At 35.7% G+C, this 15,029-nt stretch overlaps 2 protein-coding genes across 2 annotated transcripts in view; both read right to left on the reverse strand.

Moving 5' to 3' along the window:
• LOC139117219 (oocyte zinc finger protein XlCOF6-like) overlaps positions 1–15,029 on the reverse strand; it is a 95,168-nt gene that overhangs the window by 15,107 nt on the left and 65,032 nt on the right. The gene's annotated exons all lie outside the window — the stretch shown is intronic.
• LOC139117220 (uncharacterized) lies at positions 812–7,633 on the reverse strand. The gene is made up of 3 exons (XM_070680162.1): positions 6,991–7,633; positions 5,630–5,760; positions 812–4,165 (listed from the first exon to the last, which is right to left on the reverse strand). Exons 1-3 carry the CDS (start codon positions 7,146–7,148, stop codon positions 3,969–3,971), a joined length of 486 nt encoding a protein of 161 aa, XP_070536263.1. The 5' UTR covers positions 7,149–7,633; the 3' UTR covers positions 812–3,968.

Raw genomic sequence — 15,029 nt, forward strand, 5'->3', positions numbered from 1 at the left:
CATCATCAAATTTACTTGAAAATCTAGACATGATTAAAGGTTCTGTTATGACGGATAGGGGGTTTCTCATCCAGGGTATAATGAATGACATGGGAGTACATATCTACATGCCAGCATTCAAAGGTTCTGAAAGATGTCAGTTCAGTGCAGATGAAGCTGCCTATTCAGAAAAAAATTTCAAAAGTGAGGATACATATTGAGCGGGCAATACAGCGAATAAAAACATATCACATTCTTGATGGAGATCAGAAATTATCCATGAAAGATATTGAAGAGCAAGTTTTCACTGTTTGCGCATATCTTGTAAATTTCCAAAATCCAATAGTAAGGTGAGAAGTGAATATTTTTGTCCCTTCTGGTCAACTAGGTAGCTTTTGAGAGTTAAGATTGCCATCAGTCTCAGATGCCATCAGTCTCAGATGAAGAACAGTATTTTATCTGGAAGAATTAGTACTACTGACAAACTATTATGATTTCATGTACAGGCTGTGATATGAAATATACAATCAATGAAAAAAAAACTCATATTAATATAATTCTATTAAACAGCCAGATGCCTTCTGAAGTTGAGTCTGCAGGTTGGAAATTTTTTTCTTTTTTTTGTAGGCTCAAAAATCAGTGTGTGCCCATATTCCAGGCTGTGTGAGTCAAAGTTCTGGTCAAGCTACAGCTCAGATAACCAAATAACATACAGATTGTTGGGATAGATCATATTGTACTTTGCTGTGTATCCTTGAAGTACTTCAGTATAAAACCAAAGCTTGTCATATTTCAACTATTTATGGTAGATTCACATGTAACGGACACAATGTCAATCATTATACTTATTTATTTACTTTATATACTAGCTCTGAAGAATATGTACACAACAAGGACAAGTAGTCTATGCGCATTGCATGCATAGACTAATTAACTGTGCTACAATGTACAGCAATAATATATATCCAGCTTGCCACAAGCACATTTTGTGGGTTCTTATTTCAAAGTGATGCATGTATTCACAGATGAAAGTTGACTGGATGATCTATAATAAAATATCTTTGAAGATCTTATAGTTTGTGTTATTGTGAATAAATTGATATATTTCAATCTAGAAATACATCTTGGATGTATGTTGACATGAGTACAGCATTATTCGCACATTTAAGACTCAGTCTAAAAAGAGCGATGATGTGATAGTTGCACAGACTTGCACAGTGAAGACTCTATTAAAGGGACACAAGCTGTAACTTTTGACTATTCTGTCAGTATTCTGGTTCTGTGTATCAATTACAGTTTCTTGTTTGAATCCCTAAAGCTTGATGAAATCTAAAATACTAACCTCTTTGAGTGCCAAAGTCTATTTTTGTCACCTTTACAAAATATACCCTGGTCAATTTTGTCAAATTTTTTGCCTAAATTTTGATAAAATACTGTAGCCAATGAAATGTGATGTACACTTGGTCCCAAAATTATCAAACAATTCCAGAAAAATTAATAAAAATTAGTAAAATGCTGCATTAAAATTTTGGCGGGAAAAATTACAGCACTTAAAACCTTAAGCTTATCAGCACGGCCTATATGTGTACAGTCGGTGTTGTTATCATCAAAAGTTGAATTCAAGTCCGGACTAGAATTCATTTGTCAATAATAACATTGGTCATTACACATATACAGGCTGTGTTGACAATCAGAATACTGGGCATTCTAGCATCCTATAAAGAGTAGATTAAGAAACTGCAGTTGATACAAAGAACCTGAATACTGACAAATAGTTAAAAGTTACAGTTTATGTCCCTTTAATTTAGATACAATAATTTCATTTTAAAATGCTATACTATGAAAAGAAATATGATGACTGCAAGTGGTTTCACACAAAATTACTGATTTAGTGAAAAAAAATCAGTGTATCCCACACAAAATTTGGATTCTGGAAGGAACAGTTGTGGTTTCTTTGAACAGTTACACTGTTCAAAGTACATGTGTACTATTATTAAACAATGCTTTTCACTATGTTTCAACCTTTCAAGATCAGAATTTAAGCGCCATAGAAAGGAAAAATCACATCAAAGATTACAGGAATAAAATTGGAAATATACAGAGTCAGTCAATCAAGTCCATATCTTTATCTTTACATATCTTTATGCATTATTTTCATATAAATATATTATTTACATGTCTCATATATCATTTCAATATACACTATATAGCCATGCTTCTTGGTGACAGAGTTGACATGCTTTGTCTTATTTCATTCAAAAACAAAACTGAATTTTGATCATGTTCAGTCTACTGTATCATACTTCTTGTTACATAATTATTCAGAATATACAATTTAATCAAATTAATGTAAATCAAGATTTGCCTTGAATGGGAAACTGAGGGATACATGATGCTAAGCAATGGTATATTTAGCTGCAATTTAACTTCATGTATAACAGTACAGAAGTCTTAGAATTCATATGAAAAAAAACAAACAAGGATATACCTCTCAGTTGAACAAGTACACTTGTTAAGTCATAGACAATGAAAATTGACACAGCAAAGATTATACTAGTTCAGCTTTGCTTGCATTACTCTCTGGAAAATCTTAGTAGTGATTTTATTTATTCATAGAATCCATCATTTGCATCCAACATTATTTTCTCAGGATGTTGTTCCCTGCACTTTGTACATATATATTTCATTTTACGACTCTTTGGTAAATGTCTGAAGCCTTCACAAAAAAAATGATACCTAGTATATGGATCACAAACGAGATTAGAATTACAAGCTATAAGCTGATCTCTCACACGGGAAAATCTAGGTGCTCTGTCATTCCTGCAATTATTCTGACAACCAAGTTTCCAATCCTCCCTCTCTCTATCTTTGTTCTCTTCTAATACAGAAAGACTGGTACTAGAATAGTTTTTCTCATGAGATTCACTTTGATTGATATCATTATTACTAATACTACTAGTGTTTTCATGTGTGAATTCCTTGTTATTACCAATGTCAACTTCATTTGGGAACCATGCTCATGTTTTAATTCTAATGGACAGTCAGAAAAAAGGTGTAAACCACGATGAATTCTGCCAGTTAAAATTTCAGATGACACATATTTGGTGTAGAAATCAATAAGAGATGGCAAGACTTTCTGTTCCCAGAATTCTTTCACTAACTTTAGATGAATAGTTATGTGACCAACTTTTGTCCATACAACTAGATCAGCTGTAAATGTTGCACTTAATACCATTTGCATTGTAACTTGTTCATAGTAACCCCGTGAATGATTTTGTTTTAATATCAATTCTCCATCACAGTTTAAAATGAAATCTAATTGTTTTTGTGCCACCCCAGTTGCTGGATGTATGTTTCGACAAGAATATGGGCATTTCACTTCAACAACTCTCTTACCATGACATGAGCAAGATACTAATGCATCTGGGCTTACTCGTAGAAATGGATAATTGTTATGCACAAGAAGTCCAGGCCTATGAATGTCAACATTTAAATGTGTTCTTTTTAGCTCAGTTATATAGCTATCAACTGCTTTCTGTTCATGTTTTCTGCCCCATTGAATAGCAGTGGTGTTCAATTCCTGAAAGTTGTATTGCATAATGTCCTTCACTATATTTTCTGGTTTCGCCTTACCATGTTCATAGAAAGACAGTATTCTATGAATTTTTGTCCCAGTTATGGTAGCCTTTCTTTGATCCATCCATGTATCATTGGAATGACTTGCAGACTGACCTCGAGTTATTCTTTCAATATTTTCAATATCACCTGATGAATAAACAATTGACTGGAGTAACTTTTCTCTAGCTTTCTCAAACCCATCATCATATACTGAGTTAAAGGTAGGATGTGGTATTCTATACACTGTATTGGATAGGTTGTTGTTGTGATTTCAGTACTTACTGGAATATCAAAATCAAAACATTTATCTGGTAATTTAGATGGTAATGTTAAAGATGGCAATGGTACTGTACGGAATGTTGAAATATCAACTATGTTAACAATGGCTGGCATACAGCTATTTGAATTGGCATTTCGTACATCAGAAAGAAGCTGGAGGATACGTTGATAGTATCGTCAGGAGAGAGTTCTGGTGCAACTTGAGAAGTATAGTTGTCAACAGTTGGACCTTGTTTGTCTGTACTGCGGACAATTACATCTTCAGCTTTCACAGGATGAACTTTGGCACCTGTAATTAATAAAATTACACAGTTGTCTTATTTCAGCACAAACCTAGTCCATTCAGACTCTGTTACATCCTCTTACTGGCAACACAATGTTTTTCAGTATTGCTGTAGAATTAGCATGAATAATAGATGCAGGTACAGTGAGATACAACATACTGATCTTAAGCGGTAGTTTTCTGAAACTTCAAATAGCATTACCTTTTCAGATTCCTCTCATATTTATGATATTTTTTAAACTTGCACTCTCAGTGAGGGATGACAGAAAGCCAAACCATCCTATTAAAATATTCACTTTCTCTTACAAAATTCTGAAATTTTGCAAACCACTTGATCCAGCTAACTTTTCTGGTACATGTATTTGATGTTTATATGTACTGTACATTCACCTAGATATACAGGTGCATGTACCAGATCAACAACAGTTACAGCAGGTAATAAATTTGAGTAAAGGCCTATCTCATCATTGCGACATTAAAAGAAAAACATATTTTGTTGATCAAACTGAAAAACAACATTGAACTTCGGCTACACTGTCTGTAGTCATGCTTTTGCACAGTGATTAGTGAAGAGAAAACAAAGTACGGTACTGCGATGAATTAAAGTGACTAAATTGAAGTAAACCTCTTCTATCATACACAAAGTTTGTATTCCTGTGAAAAATCCTGATCAAGCAATATAATTTGAGTCCATTATAAACTTTCAAAGTTTTGAGATTTTACACCGAAATTTCCTTGGTAACATTCAATACGAAGTAAAAAATCATGAATCAGAATAGGTTTTATGAAACACATTGTGTGATGATTTTCTTGAATTATAGAAAATGCAAAGTTTGATAAGAGTATTAGAATCATATTCAGGACAGCATGTACTGTATTCATTCCAGTATGAACTCCTACTTTTCCAATAAAAGAGAGAATAAATCATAGGGGAGGGGTTTCATACTTGAATGACGAGTGAATATTTGATAGCAGTAATATGTAATGTTCAATGTATGCAAATTTATCACATTCTTGCATGCGTAAGTCTAATGCTTGGTTTTCATATTGTTCTCACTAAATAGCAAAAGGAAAGCATTATTTTCTGTGCAAAACATCAATTGTTTCTATTACCTTTATGAAACAGGAATGTAGATTAGATTCTTCAGCTTAGATATTACATGTCAAGTTACTGTTCATTGCATTGTATTTTTAAGCATTAATAAAATATGCAACTAATCATATATTGTTTGTCAAAGTAATCATGTCACAACTAAGGCGACTAATAAGCTGGGATGTAAGCTTTTTTAAACGCAACAAAAAATTGGGGAGGGGCTTATGAATACAGTAATATTTGAATGTGTTAAAGAGATCTTGAAATTATGTTTTGACAGATGTTTTCCTTGAGAAATGTTGGATTTAATCCTCCTGTCGCTCTAGGAAAAACAATGCTAGTTCTTTTAGTGATACATACATAATAATTCTTTGTACCTTTGGGTAAACTCCAAGGACACAGAACATCAGTGACTGATTCATCATCAGGAAGATTCTCAGCCCCACTGGCAACAATCTCACACAGGAGGAACAAAAGTGCACCAACATGGGAGCAAGCTTGTCCTTTGCTAGGGGAAAAAAGAAAACAAGAGCAAATAGCAATATATTATCCTAACAAAACATGCAAGTTACAACTTTAGCAGGTACTTTTCTAACAAATAATACTTCTGTCCAAGGATCACAAACATTATGACCTGAATTGTTTAATGGCACAAATGTACCAGCTGTATGTGTATGATGACACACTTAAATTTCAAGACTTTTGAAAGTGGTACACTATAAAAATGTGTTCTGTTGAATGGTAAACAAATTTCAACAACTGGAACACTTGATCAGTGTACAGTATTCAAAGTCATGTTATGTGTTTTTTCTGCTTTGTTAATAAACTTTAATTTAATGATGAAAATTCAACTTCCCATCATTTCACTGACTCTTTTCAAACCCATTTTGTTTTAAAATGTTTTTGAAACATAAATCACTTCTAAATTTTCAAGACTAAAGAAGTATGGATACAAACTACATGCACAAGGAACAGTCCAGGTTTTTCTTCGACGTCAAGGTATTTTATTTTCACAATTTAAGCAGTAAATCTTGCAGGTACTTGTCAGAGATCATTGACCTGTATGTTCAGTTTTATTAATTGAGACTTAATTGTAATTGTGGATGCACTGCAGAATACTATATGTGTAGTCAGTAGAAGGATTAACAAGTATTAGTAAGCAAACAGCTGGACAGGTTTGTATGGATTTTTTATTGTATATTATATTGTAAAGATCCTGATGTTCCAACTCTTCTCTGTACTAAATGTTTGATAAATCATGAAGACAGTGTGACAGAGATATCCTAGTGTCTGTCACGTGGTAGAATACAAATCCTTATCACTATTGATACATCACCTTTATGTTAATAATTGTATTAAGGGATGAAATCTTATCAGATGGGAGTTTTACCTTTTCATTTCTCTGCCATATTAATTAAAATTCAAAATGTTTGGCGAGTGATCAGAGAATCCAATACAAGAGGCAACATATCATCTTTTTCCTGTCTTCAGATTTCTTTCTGTCATTGCATTGTGTACAGTAAAGACAAAAACCTTGTGAGACACCCAAACTTACTAGACAATTATCTAGAGAGGAATATCTGTGACCTGACTATCAAAGTTCTATCAGAGTCTGGAGTGTTCAGTATCTACCAGTTTTGTTAGACTGAACCACAATAGAGTAAAATTTACACATTCCCTTACAATTCAACCTGATTGCCTGATTGAGATTACAAAATACTGTAAGCATAATACTTACCCAACTGCACAAACACAGAATGCACCGTAAGGCTCTCCGGTCATCTTGTCAAGGACAACATGTAACCATTTTACACGAGCACTGTCACCACTCTGGGATGGGTTGCACTGGGCTTTCACAAGACAGAAAGTTTTGCTCTCTGTTAGAGAATTATACATCACACTATGTATATTTTTGGCAGAAATGTGTTCATACGATCTGCTCAGCTTGTATCTCTTCAGACTGGCCTTTGTGAAATCTGGATCTTGTGACGGAGATGCTAACAAATATTTTTCACTGTTCCAACATCAATTTCAGGAATACTTGAAATGTTCTTTGTCCAACCTTGTAGTGATTGTACGTAAGTTGGGGTAAAGCGTTCGAACTCTTTCGTTTCGGTTGCATCCAAACAGTGATCTTCCAGTTTTGGCCCAAACACAACATCGTTTCCGCCCGTAGTTGACAAGTGAAGCTTGTGACACAGCAACACTTCGAGGGCATGTCGACTGATACCTTTTGTGATTATATTAGCTGCTCTACAGTGACTGAGTAAATTGCTATATGAAAGGCTGCGCACATCTTTAAATGAGCGTGGGCGCTTTACAGGACGATCTGCTACTTTGAACGAAATCTCCTTATCGATATCGATATCACCAGCAGTACGACACCGGAACTACGCCGGTGCGTGTTGCATTATGGGAGACCATGAAAGAGAGCATCACGAATGTCGAAGCTGGCGATTGCTGCGTTAGACTCAGTTTCTGAATCCGTTTCGGGTTCGATTTCGGATTTAGTGTTGGTTTGAGTGGCTGAAAAAAGGTCTACATTTTCAGCCGATTTTATTATACTTTTGTTTGCGAAGATAAATATTTCTCGTCAAGAACATGTTTATATTGGATAACCTGTCGGCCCATGTAGTAAGCTGACATATTTCACAGCATAAACGTTGTGCATATATTTACAGTGTTTACTCCAGAGGGTGGTATACATACAAATCGTAAGAGGGCGTAAGTTTGGTAAGTTCGTAAACAGGCTGGCTGCATCAAAATTATGGTACCTGGCATCATTCAATCACGTACCTAAGGAAATTATTAATGAAGCAAATAGTAAATTATGGAATTTTATTTGGAGAGGCAAACGAGAAGTTATAAAAAGGGGCATTTTCATTCAAAGATATGATGACTGTGGCAAAAAAGTTGTCGACATTGTAGAAAAAATTAATGCACTCCAATTAAAGTGGCTTATGAAATTATTTGAGAAAAATCCAGATAAAGGGACCCCTAAATGGGCCAGCTTGTCAAAATATTTCATAGCGATTATGACAATAAACTGAATAGTGATTATCACTACCTCCATCTCAATTTCAAAGTCAACAACAAACGAACCCCAATGGTGTATGGGGATATGTTAAATACCTGGAAGTCACTTAGACTTACAAGAGTGAATCTACCAACATCAAAACAGAATCTTCTTAGAGAAGTTCTGTGGTATAATGACAATATTAAGAATGAAGGAAGTGTCCTCTTTATGAAAAATGGTCAAAGAGTGGAATTTTAAGGCTTAGGGACATCTGGAATGATGACAGAAATGACTGGCTTCAACATGGGAAATCATTGCAAAAATTAGAGGAGGTACAAATAGACATGTGCAAGAGGAAATCAAGACAGAGTATGAAACACTCCTCAATGCTATTCCAGATTCCTGGAAACAAATCATCTCTTCAAACATCCAAAATGAAGAGAACTATGATATTTTAGACTTAGAGAATTATGGTCTGACAAAAAGTGATGTCAAAACCAAGTCACTTTATTGGAAATTAGTTGATAAGAAATGGCATGCAGTCAGAGGTCAAATTGGTCAAAAATGGGCTGAGAATCTAAGTCTCACTGATAGTTACAAAGCTACTCTATTCAGCCGTCTTAATTCAACAGGAATTGTCAGCAATTCAGTAAATGATTTAAATTGGAAGATTTTCCATCGAGGCCTAGTCACAGGAAGCTTGGCCAAAACTTTCAATTTAAGTGATGGAAATGCCATATTTGTGGCCAAGAAGAAACACTGGAACACATCTTATTTGAGTGTAAATATGTTAAAGAAATCTGGCAGAAATGTATTTCTTTCTTTGTCAGAGAACACAACTTTGATAATAATATCAATATCAAAAGATTAGCAATTGCAGGAATCGAAAATGATAATAATGCAACATCTGACATTATTTACTGTATTACTTCCTTTGTAAAATATACAGTTTGGAATATTCGAAATTCGGTGACTCTTGATGGGATTAAAGTTTCCCTTCAATCCTATGTCATGCAATTGAAATGTTATCTCTCCTCAGGATGAATACATTGTATTTCACTTATAAGATGATGAACAAAACTGAGGATTTTATCACAAAGTTTTCAAGCCTTGTAAGACTTGAAGGAGAAGAATGCATCCTGAATGCATTCATATGATGATCTTTGCAATTAAACAGCTAATTATTTGTTTTTTCAGACAATCACAGTTATGTAGATTTGTTCTATTTGTTACTATGTTGAAATAAATTTATCTTTTTCAAAAAAAAAAAAAAAAAAAAAAAAAGGCTTTTGAAAATAGGCCACTAAAATTACATGAATGATATGGAACATTGTACCTTCAAGATGCAAGACTACTTTAAATTTAAAGTGTCGGACAGTGCGATCAACCCGATTGAAAACACTTGAGGGATTCTGATACAAAAAATAAAAAAGGCTTTGAAAATACATATAAAGATTGAATTGATTGCATTTCTATGTCTTGTGTATAATAATGTTAGCTGTGGGTCCATAGCTGTGGTGTTTTCGGTCGGGATTTCTGCCTTTTACGTGCTGGTTTAGACTTTTACAGCTTGTGGCGACGGGGGTTAACAACGTAAAAGTCAAAATCAGGACGTAAAAGGCAGAAATCCCGTCCGAAAACACCACAGCTATATGGACCCACACCTATAATAATGTTAGCTTGAATCGTCCTAACTGCATAATGTCCATAATGAGGACGAGCAGCTCATAAGTTGTAAATTTTGACTAATTTTCAGAAGTTTTGTTTTGTGTAGTCATGCACTACGGTTTCTCGTTCTACTGCTTGTAGTGTTTCAAACGCAACTTGTAGCAATAGTGACAGCTCCTGTTTCACCAACTTTCCAGTGTCCCCGGCGGTGCAGTCTCTGGATGGGTGGGTACCCACGCTCGTTAGCAGAGTTTGAAATGTACTCCTTTTCCCAGAATTTTTCTCTGAAAAATAAACCCTTTTTTGGAAAATCTGGGAGAAAATCACTGCGAAAAACACCCCCTTTTTTCCGATATCTGGGAGATTTTACCTAAATGTTTACCATCACAGGGATTTTTAAACAGCCAGAACATACTAAATTTTAATCGAACTGATTTTAGGGGTGGGCACGTAGTAACAAACACCTTCACGATGTGATGTACGGTTCTCCCGGGACGATTCTGGATCATGGCTTGCTTGGGGGACCGCTGCTGGGTTTTACTCTCTCGAGTGAGAAAGCGTCTTGGGAGAAGAACCAGACCTATTCTCGGAGGGTGATCTGAAAAAGTACCCCTTTTTCTCGATTTCACGGACCTAGATGTCTCCGTGATGTCCGACGAAAATCACCCCCTTTTCCGCGAAATTTCTAACGAGCGTGCGTACCCGGCTGCTCCGAGACTGCCACCACCGGGCACTGTCCTCTTTTCACATGCTTTACTCAGGAAAATGAGGAGAAAGTTTTAGCTTGTTTTTTATTGCTGCCCCCGGGACGGTCTAGAATTTTGTCAAAACTGTCACCGCCAGAATAATCATGTCTTGGTATACAGGTATAGGAATGAGGTGGATGTGTTAATACCATTTATGTTTATACTCCAGTATCACACTTCCATTTCTTCAAGCCAATTTGTTGTGCTATATATTTAACAATTATAAGTTTCTCAAAGACACGTAAAAGCAGGCTTATGGCATCAGCATACCCTATCATTGCCGAAGTCAATTTTTATCGACCGTGTATAGTATGACGAATTCGAAGTCCAGACGATTTTTCTCAGAGCTAGACAATATTTTTCATTTTTCCAAACTTTTGTTCTAAACCTGTGACCTATAAATGAAAAGTAACGTCAATTAGGTCGAAAATCATAGAACAAAATAACAAAATGTTCATAAAAATTGGTAAAATGTTGCACTAGAATGTTTGTGAGAAAATTAAAATTACAACACTCAAGGGTTAACCAGCTAGCATTGAGCCAGTGTATGCAACAAATATACGTTGATTTGTACCGAACTGTTGATCGTGTAGAAAAGCTTACAGCTTCGTAACTGTGAAACTCATTTCAACTTCTTATTACCGAAAAATTTAAACGAAGTTTTGTTGAAATTGTGCCACTGCAAGGTGGAAGTTGTTGCTGGCATGCATGTCACTTAATGACTCATATCTTTATGTCATAATCTAATCGCTTAAAGGATCTCAACCAACAAAACCCGCATTGTTTCTATTTAGGCCTTTCTCTGACACAACGCTTCAGGATCATTTTATTAGAGAGATAGCAATGACCAGTATAGAAGATTCGTTGAGCACGGTTATTTAACATTAAGATGTTGGAACAATAAACTCCGCTCGACAAGTACAGGAACTCCATTCAAATGGACAGATAAAATGAGTCTGAATGAAACCTGGAATCTAACATAACTGAAAAATAATAAGTATCTGTTAATGTAGTAGGTAAGTCTACATGACATAATACTGATAACGAAATAGACGAAACGTCAAAATAAATCATCTGCCAACTTCAGTGTAAAATATCAAAGAAATGTAGGATGGGATAAAGTTTAAAGATTTAGTGGAACATCGTAAAAAATAAGTGTGAAACGATTACTGGATACTGCGGGAGCAGTCAAGAGAGCTTGCGCGTAACGAGGAGTTCGCGAGTGGTTCTGTAGTTGTATCGGCAGGGGAGAAAGGGTACGCTTGTGGGTCAATTACCCCCATGAGAGAGTTTAGAAATTTCTACGGTGCGTTTTACTGTAAAAAACTTGCTATCAGCCTTGAAGTATGGTTGAGGCGTTTTTTTCTATTTCATCGATGCAGGGCAAAATTCTGTCGCGGGAAGTTTGAAGCTGGGTCCCGAGCTTTGTAATTGTGAGAGAGGCATCGAGGGACGCCCAGGAACTAAGCGGGAAAATTCTTACACAGGAGAGTAATGGCGAACGGCTTTCTCTCTCCCCTTAAAGTCAAAACTTCATTCACAGTGTATGAATAGCATTTATGTCTCGCCAAAGAACTATTTACAACAACATGACATCAGATAATGGGCTTTCCTGAACCAACATGAATGTAAATACAAATGCACACTGATAACACTGTTGAGTGGTCATGACGTGTGAAAAATATGACAAAAAATATTAATCATAAAGAAGTATTGAATTACGAAATATTGTATGTTCCGCTTTACAACATTCAATTTTAGATGTTCCACCTTATGACTTGTTTAATATCTTAACACCATCCTCTAATTCACCTAAAGTATCATACTACATAATGAGTGAAAATACATCGGCTGCCAGGTTCAGAAACATTTCGGAAACTCATACAAACTTGGTAGTATTTTTGTAAGGAGATAAACCGTGCAATCACTAAAGACGTATACATTGTAAGGCTTTGACATGTGCGAATTTTGGAATACATATACTTACAACAGAATTTAGAAAGAAGTTAGGGCACTAAATACAGAAAATGTTATAGAAATAACGGACGACGCGCTGACCATTAACATTTATTTATGGGCAAGGGCGAGAGGAAAGCCAAAAATTAATGGGCGAGGCTTGCCGAGCCCGTTAATTTGGCTTTCCTCTCGCCCGCGCCCCCCCCCCCCCAAAAAAAAACGTTAATGGTCAGCGCGGAGTCTGCTATTTCCATTATATTATCATCGAACACAGAAAAGCCGTCAAAATTTACGAAAATTTCCCGTGCGAACGACAACGGGGCCCCAGAACCTGACAGTGAGTAGTGCGCGCTGCCAAAATTTTGCAAATCCGGAATTTGTTTTTCAAAAAGCGTCTAAACTTGTCCCACAAATGCTCCAGTTTATTTTGTGGTTGATTATGAATTTTGTACAAATCACAATTTTCGTTTCAGCTGTAAAGTTACTATGTTTACGACATTATTCATATTCACGGGCATGAAAACAAACCATTAATGTGTATTTGTGGGCAGTCACGTGGTTCTGCTCGACCAATCACAACGCGATGGACAGGGCATGCTAATATAATATCTTATAACAAATATTAATGGTAACTAAACTACTGATAATATCTTCTCATCAAACATATTTACCGACATATTCATCTTTCAAGCACATTATAGGATAATATCTTATTGACGTTTTGATCCGTTTAATCTAAAAGCCAGTAAATTGCAATGGTCATGTACATACCAGAAAACCGTGTATCAGAATTCACTCATTAAATGAAACATATAGAGCGAACATTTCTACTTACAATTTGGCCACCCTATTTACTCTACTCTCTGATCTCAGTGCGACTTTCAACTTTTCCCAGAACAACCTTCTGCCCGTTTCATTTTCAGGCCACTCAAGACAGCTCTTGATCAAGAGAATATTTCTTAAAATACGAGGCATATCATCATCAGGAATTGTTTTCAGTGATATCATTAAAATAATATCTCGTTTCTCTTCAAATAGACAACTCTGTGCCATCCTCTTTTTAAAGTAACACCATTCACTCGCAGCGAAATCTGGAGACAGTATCAGCATAGTTTTCTTGTTCTTCTCAATACTGTCAAGAATATTCTCAAAAATATCATTACCGGGCAGAAAGTCCCGTTCGTGTATGCAGAGTTTGAAATTAGGCGGATCAATATTCTCCGGATGGGGGATTAATTCCTGTATGACCCAGTCACTGTCATGTTGATTGTAAACAACAAATGTGTCACATTGTTTATTTATAGGTTATTCCGCATTATCCCTTTGGAACTGATATCCATCCAGTCTCAGTATGCAAAACGCATGTGCCAATGAAACTTAACCAATGTAACAATAATTATGACAATAACGATGAAACATGTCAGTGGCACTGTAATTACCAATGCAAAATTGCACTAAGAACCGAGTTCAATCGCGTCAATAAGGACACCATATTTCGCCCTCGTTAAAGAACAATCGCTGCGCTCTAAATATTGGTAATTTGAATAAACAAGAGATTTCTTATCTTCTCTCAGCCAATCATTGAACTGTTTCACTTTACAAGAGCAGTCAAACTGATTACCATGTACTTTTAACAAACTCAACGATGGAAGAAGAGTAAGAATTTCGGAAGACAAATTTGTTAATGAATTTCCTGATATATCCAAAATTTGTAATTTTCTCAACTTTTTAACTGAAACGCCATAAATGACTGACAATTTGTTATTCGCAACCGACAATTCTTCAAGGTTCGAAACTTATTCAAACTCATGAAGTTGAGTCTATTGAAGTTTTTTTGGACTTAAAACATTCCCCAAAATATCCTGCATCTAACTGCGAGTCAAAATGTGTGGCCTTGAGAAAGCCTTGTAAGGGTATTAGCCCCTCAGACCATTTTTTGCTGACAGCAGAGCTAAAATTGGCGACTTTAATGATCCTGCAAGTCCTTGTGAAATACACAGTCCAAACAGAAATTAAATACAAATGTGTCTCCAATCATATTTAAAATCTATAAAGGTATGCAATTGCCTGCCCCTGGAAGTACCCTTGTACAGACAGATTCTATCCTCAGTTGATGTGAAGATGATCTGTAAAGTGTGTCTCTTAAAATGTTAGGTAGCATTCACTAACACCTTTTTGAGGGAGGGGGGTTGAAATATCCAACACAATTCCAAAAGCTTACTTGAAAATATATTGATAGGGGGGGGGGGGCTTGAAAGTATAGTTAATGTTCAAAAACCGAGTGCTTTGTTGTTCAGCGTATATTAAGATTGTATGAAAATCAAAAATCAAATACTCACCGCTAGTAAATGTACATATACCAAATGGGGCATAAAGCAACACACAGAGGCA

Source organism: Ptychodera flava, chromosome 18 (genome assembly GCF_041260155.1).
Source record: "Ptychodera flava strain L36383 chromosome 18, AS_Pfla_20210202, whole genome shotgun sequence".
Classification (NCBI taxonomy): Eukaryota; Metazoa; Hemichordata; class Enteropneusta; family Ptychoderidae; genus Ptychodera; species Ptychodera flava.

Excerpts from the sequence above, each read along its gene's own strand:
- LOC139117220 (XM_070680162.1), bottom strand. The coding sequence starts at position 7,148 with ATGTATAATTCTCTAACAGAGAGCAAAACTTTCTGTCTTGTGAAAGCC. Across the intron at positions 5,761-6,990 it reads TTCTGTGTTTGTGCAGTTGG|CAAAGGACAAGCTTGCTCCC; the intron begins GTAAGTATTATG and ends TTTTTCCCCTAG. Across the intron at positions 4,166-5,629 it reads TCCTTGGAGTTTACCCAAAG|GTGCCAAAGTTCATCCTGTG; the intron begins GTACAAAGAATT and ends TATTAATTACAG.